We start from the raw sequence: 6,163 nt of genomic DNA, 5'->3' as shown, positions 1-6,163 counted from the left end.
CATCAAGCAAATTTCTTGCAATGGGTTGAGCTGCATTGGGGTAGGTGGTCGAGGATGGCGCTGGTTTAAATTCATTGACGGATCACGTATGGAATCCTATACATGATAAATGCATATCGATTCCTGTGGATAGAGACGTTCCAGCATCGCATGGTTTTGGATTTGATCCATCACTAATCAGTATATATATAGTCATAAGAATTGTCCCCAAAGCCTGAGATACCTCTTAGTAGTTTAGTGTTTAATCATATAATCTCAAGCAATAGTTTAAAAATTTATACATAACTCTCATATGATTTGACCTATAATGTCATAGTTAGTTTTTTCTCCTTCTGATGGTCAATGTTAAAATGTTAAAATTAAATTAATAAATTGATAAATTCACTCTTTCAATGTTTTTCTCTTTTCCTTTTCTTTTTTCTCTTTTTTGCCTAACGAAGCTGAACTATGACCTATTAAATCTTAATTTTCTTCAAATGTGAAAAGAAAAAAGAAAGAAAATAAAACAATAGATAAACAAGAAATATAAAATGCCATTGAAGATTTGGAGTCATTAAAGATTTGGTTCATAAAATCTATAAAGATATTCGTAGCCATTAAAGAATTCATATTTTCTATTTTTTATCTATTTCTTTTGTGTTTGGGAAAAAGAAAGTAGTGCAAGGGTGATTTTTTTTAATTTATTAGTTCAATTTTGACTTGTTAACATTGACCATCAATTCTAACAGTAGAACTAACATGACACTTTAACCCATATTATGAAGGGATTAGACATAGAATTTTAAACCAAAGAGAGTAATGTAGTGAAAAACCAAACTACATGAGGGTACAAGATCATTTACCTTAAACAGAAAATAAAGCTAAAAATATAATTCTCAACGTTAAAAGTATAATTTCGTCGGAGCTTGCAATCAATAACTCCTCCACCTTGTTGGTTTTAGTGGGATTGGAAGATGAAAGACTAAGTCGGCATCTTGCGGGCATTCTGGGCCGGGCTTTTAGCTATAATTTTACCCCGAGACAACTCAAAGGTTGTGTTGGTCATCCTTAGTTGACTAACAACAGGGGCGTATCTTTATGAACTTTTGAGATTGAGGGGTCTTTTCCAAGCTTTATTAAACGCGAGGGTCTGACTCATAATATAGACAAACTTCAAAGTTAAAGGGAGGTACATATAACTAGCACAAAAACAAAAATGAATGAAAAACCCCTCACGAAGTTTGCACGTAAGAAATAAACTGAAAAGCACGTGATCTTGGTATATAATAATTCTAACCTTGTCTGGACTGTGGTTTCACGTTTTTCGTAAATATATTTTTTAATTATGTATAAAAAATTTTTAAAGATAACAATTCCTGCTGGCTCGATCTATGTGGGAAATTTTTTAAATTGGCATACGAGGATTTTAATGATACTTCGTTTGGTTAATTTAATCATGCATGAGCTTTAATATCCTATTTCCATGCCATTGACAAAGGAAACTAAAACTTCACTATTTTTAGTGATTCTCCATATAGGATAATCTCTACAAACTTTGTATGCCGCCATGCTTCATCTAATCTGCACGGGGTTGTGTGTGTTATTTATCTATTAGATCATTCGCAAGGAACCCTTAACATGTGTATGTAAATTTTGTCAAGAATTTAGAGACAAAAGGATTTTTTTTTTTTGAGGAAAAGAAAAAGGATTCAAATTAACAATAATAAATTTGGGAAAATAAATATCTGTATCTTTTCTGAACCTCAATATTCGACTTACCTTTTTAAAAAAAAAAAAAAATTTTTGATCGGTTAACCCACCATATGAGATCCTACGAGGATTAGGGCTCCCTGCGAATCAGGAAAGAAATAGGATACGCAGTCTACTTGCACCTCTATATTACCCTTAGCCGTCTTGCTGCGCCAGCGATGTGATGTTCTGCTACAAATGGACATGAAAAGCTGCAAGCGGGTGAGACCAAGAAGAAGCTCACAGGCAAAGGTGAGAATTATGGACCTTCCCACCTGCATCTTCGTAGAGATATTCAAAAGGCTACCAGTAAAAACAATACTTAAATGTAGGACCCTTAACAAAACTTTCTCCAAACTTCTTACCGAGCCTGATTTTCTCAATGCACATCAGAAACAGAAACCCTTAGCCATCCTGTTGGAGCCCTTAGTTCGCGTGGTGGTAACAGACAAATATGCCAGGCCTTTGCGTTTTCTTGAATTCGGACATGAGCAGGGTGAAGTCGGATTCACGTCGGGAAAGTCTATGCGGGCAAACACCAAACCAATTCGAGGAAATTTTTACGTAGTGGGATCTTGCAACGGCCTTGTTTGTATTGAACATTATTTTGGCTCTTGTCCTGAATTTAGGAGCAATGTGCTTATATGCAATCCTATTCTAGGAGAATGCCAGATTCTGCCGGAAGGAAGGAGTGTGGATGATGATATGATTACAGGTGGTTTTGGCGTTGATCCGTCCACTAATCTTTACAAGGTCCTACTTGTCCATTCAGATATTGGAGGTAAAAGTTATAGTGAGATTTTTACAGTTGGAGTTGATGTCAATTGGAGAATCTTAGAGATGGTAAATTGCCCTTATGTTTTGGATCCTCAAGGCCTGCTTTTTCGAGGAGCTATGCACTGGATGGCTCGGGAGCGTACTTCTAACACGAGGATAGCTGTGTTCATATATGCATTTGATATTGGTGAAGAAAGATTTAGGTCAATATTGGCACCACCCCTTGACATGGAAACGAATAAGGCAAGATCTCTCTTGGTATTAAGAAATTCTCTGCATATCATCTTTTGCTTACCATGATTCTCATGAGCTCGATATATGGAGAATGAAGGAATACGGGGTCGTGGAGTCGTGGTCTAAAGAGTACTCCATACGAGAAAATTGGGTTTCAAGATGCTGCATGGCTTTATTAGACAAAATTTCATCAGTCAAAATTTGGGGATGGGGAGATGATTCAGTTCTAGTATCAATTAGTACGTCTGAACTTCTTGGTTGCAATCTAGACCAAAGGAAGCACACCAAACTCGAAATTGCCAACATAAAGCAAATAGAGGTAGAATGCACTTTCCTTCCTAGCTTAGTGCCGCTAAGAAATCTCTTCACAGGACGAGCCTAAGCATGTACCTGTTCTTGGTGCTGTATTTCCAAGCATGTCACAAGAAACAAGAGCGAATCCCTTCAACACATCAGGCGCAGTTCCATCTATCACTATTGCAGATTCTTTACGAAACTAGTTCAAAGATCCCTGTTGCTAATTTCTCTGTTTCAGTCACTTGGTTTCTAGTGTCCGTTCAAAGTAGCCTTTATCACTAACCAGCACCTTGGGAAGGAATTCAAGCATTCATGAAAATTTTCAACAATATAAAGTCAATTAATCACAACAAAGCATTCACCTATATACTGTTTTGTTCTTTAAAACGCAGCATCCTGCACTGGAGTCACCAATTTAGTGCATGGCCTGTTTATCTAGTATATAATAACTTTCTCAAATTGGAAAAAGATAAAAGCGCCCAAGTTGTCTAGTTAGTCTTTAGGCATACGATGATTTGCAAAATTGCACATAACAAATTGCCCATCAATGACAACGTTGCCAGGAAAATTTTCCATTCTTACTCTGAATACAATTTGTATCACATTTACAACCTAGATAACAACTTCCGAATGGAAAATGAAGTGTACATAAATTTGTTCCATCTAGTAAAAATCTTTCTCCGTAGCATCCCAATGCATCCTGAAAATTAAGTGTAGATAAAGTTGTTTCATCTAGAAAAATCTTTTCCACAGCACCCCAATGCATCCTCAACTATCAGTAGACTATATGAGCTGGGGAACATTGAACACTGTATCATGCTGCAGTAATTCACGTCAATTAAATGCATTCAGAATCCACATTGTACTTTTCACATTCAGCTGTCCAATGAAGATCACCGTTAAGAGTAGCCTCACATAGCCGAGCTTTATTGGTCTTCTCTGACCACTTAACTGGGATTGGATCCGCAGAAAGTCTCCCCGAGTTTCTCCAACCGTCATCTGATCCTACTGTGCAAACATGAGCTTCTAACTGTCGTACCCACTTTATAGTCAGAACCCTCAAGATCTTGTATTGGCCTGCTGCTCGACTAAATCCAAACCGGTAAATCTCGTCTTTAAATTTGAAATTCAATTTTTACATACATGTCATGAATTTAACGGTAATAATATAAAAGGGATACATTGGAAGGGAGGGAGTATAAATAGAATGTCCCGACGTTAAATAATAAAAAAAAAGGTGCTTTGATAATAATGCCACCTTAAAAAAAATCAGAAAAGGAATAGGAAATCCTAAATCCTAAAACTGCGAGACTTCCATATGTATGTGACCGTTCCCCCCCCCATATGCCTAATAGACAACCTTATGATTTTAGTTCTGCCATAAACTCACCAGAAGCAACCAGCATGGGAAGCTGCAAAAGGTTGAGAGCAACGGCAAGAACAGTTAGGAGCATTATGGACCTTCCTACATGTATTTTAGTGGAGATATTGTTAGGTGGATGTTTATATTAACCTTTGTTGAAAACCATCACCTATTAAACCCAAAATCTGTATGGTGATTATTAAAAAATAAATTAACAGCCAAATTGCGAAAGCGTACCTGGATTTATGTTGACTAATTGGCACTTAAATCCTTGTAGATTTTGGGATGATCTTCCAAGTCAACACATGAAGATCATTTATACATTTGTATGTCCCAAAAATTTAAAGATTATTCTTTTGTTTTCAATTAATACTTTATTTTCTTTTCTTAAGATAGAAAAAGAAAATAATTATCATTTGAAAACAAGAGAATAATACTTTTATTTTGGATGTATTCGTGTTTAAAGCAAGCTACAAATGCAATTATCCTATAAATTTAGGGAGGGGGAGAGCAATATAATGGAAAAAGGAAATTTGAAAATTATAAGGGGTACAAAATAAAAACTAAAATTAAAAATTTTAAACATTCTTAAGGCAACTTTAGCAGCTGTCCACAGTTGAGGGGCAATTGCTCAACCTCAATTGTACTTAGCTCCGCACAGGCCCCCGTCTGCATATCATGGTTCAAGCTCGATTGACAGATCTTTGAGTCGAATTTGGGCTCACTAAACTATCATAATTTTGATTCTTTTGCTTTTTAGAATTCATTGTGAATTCTTTGTTCGTTGGTCAAGACTGTTAAGTCCTACAAATCATTTTTTTTAACACTAATACGACTATATAAGTCATACTTTGCCAAATTTTACGACATAATCCAAGGGATTGTGCTTCATCGGAGTCGAGCCTATCTTGGAACATGCTTGGTCCATTTCTCCATCTAAAACAATTGTCCCTCGTCACAGGGAAGGTATAAAAGTTTCCATTATTGGGGACACAACAAAGCTTCCAAAGTCCCTGCAGGAGACCATGACTTTGGTAGAGGAGACTACAAAGGCTAGTACAGGACTTCATGTCCTCATAGCAATGAACTATAGTGGAAGAAACGAAATATTGCAGGCTATCAATAGAATTACTAGCAAAGTTAGGGATGGTGAGGCGCTCCTAGAAAACATAAATGGAAATTGTTTGAAGAAGAGCTAGAAACGAAATGCGTTGAATTCCCTAATCCAGATTTGCTGATAAGAACCAGTGGTGAACAAAGAGTGAGCAACTTCATGCTGTGGCAATTGGCATACACTGAATTCCCTTTTGTGGACAAGTTGTTTCCAGACTTTGAAGAGGCAGATCTTATCAATGCCTTGAATTCATTTCAGAGAAGGCACAGATGTTTTGGTGGATACAAACGCTGGAATCTGTCTTCTTTCCTGCTAGTTTTTCATCCGTCAAATTTAATCACAAAAGTGGAAATGCGTATGATTTCTTTGAGGGGATGATGAAGAAAAGAAGAATCTCTGCATAGGAGGACAAGCCAAGGTCATTGCCAGGCAGAGGTAGCTTGCAACCGTTTAATGTAATTGTAACATTTGTTTGACAATTTTCACTCCTTGTTTGGAGTTTCTTATCTGCTTGTATATATACTCTTTCAAACATTGAAATGTTTGCCTTGCTCTATCCCATCAATTTTGTTGTAAGGGTAAGGTCAATGCATCAAAGGTATTTTGGTGATACCAATATATTTTGCCAGTGATAAACATCACGGTTGTAA

The 6,163-nt window shown here is 36.5% G+C and overlaps 1 protein-coding gene across 1 annotated transcript; it reads left to right on the top strand.

Moving 5' to 3' along the window:
- The first annotated feature begins 1,926 nt into the window (after positions 1-1,926).
- LOC113752502 (F-box/kelch-repeat protein At3g06240-like) lies at positions 1,927-2,805 on the top strand. The gene has a single exon (XM_027296615.1). It carries the CDS (start codon positions 1,927-1,929, stop codon positions 2,803-2,805), a length of 879 nt encoding a protein of 292 aa, XP_027152416.1.
- The last annotated feature ends 3,358 nt before the right edge of the window (positions 2,806-6,163 follow it).

The sequence above is a fragment of the Coffea eugenioides genome, chromosome 11, assembly GCF_003713205.1.
Source record: "Coffea eugenioides isolate CCC68of chromosome 11, Ceug_1.0, whole genome shotgun sequence".
Classification (NCBI taxonomy): Eukaryota; Viridiplantae; Streptophyta; class Magnoliopsida; order Gentianales; family Rubiaceae; genus Coffea; species Coffea eugenioides.
Note: the sequence above shows the minus strand (reverse complement) of the source record. Positions and strands in the feature narration are given on the sequence as shown.

What these genes read in the sequence shown, in the direction of transcription:
- LOC113752502 (XM_027296615.1), top strand. Translation starts at nt 1,927, where the DNA reads ATGGACATGAAAAGCTGCAAGCGGGTGAGACCAAGAAGAAGCTCACAG.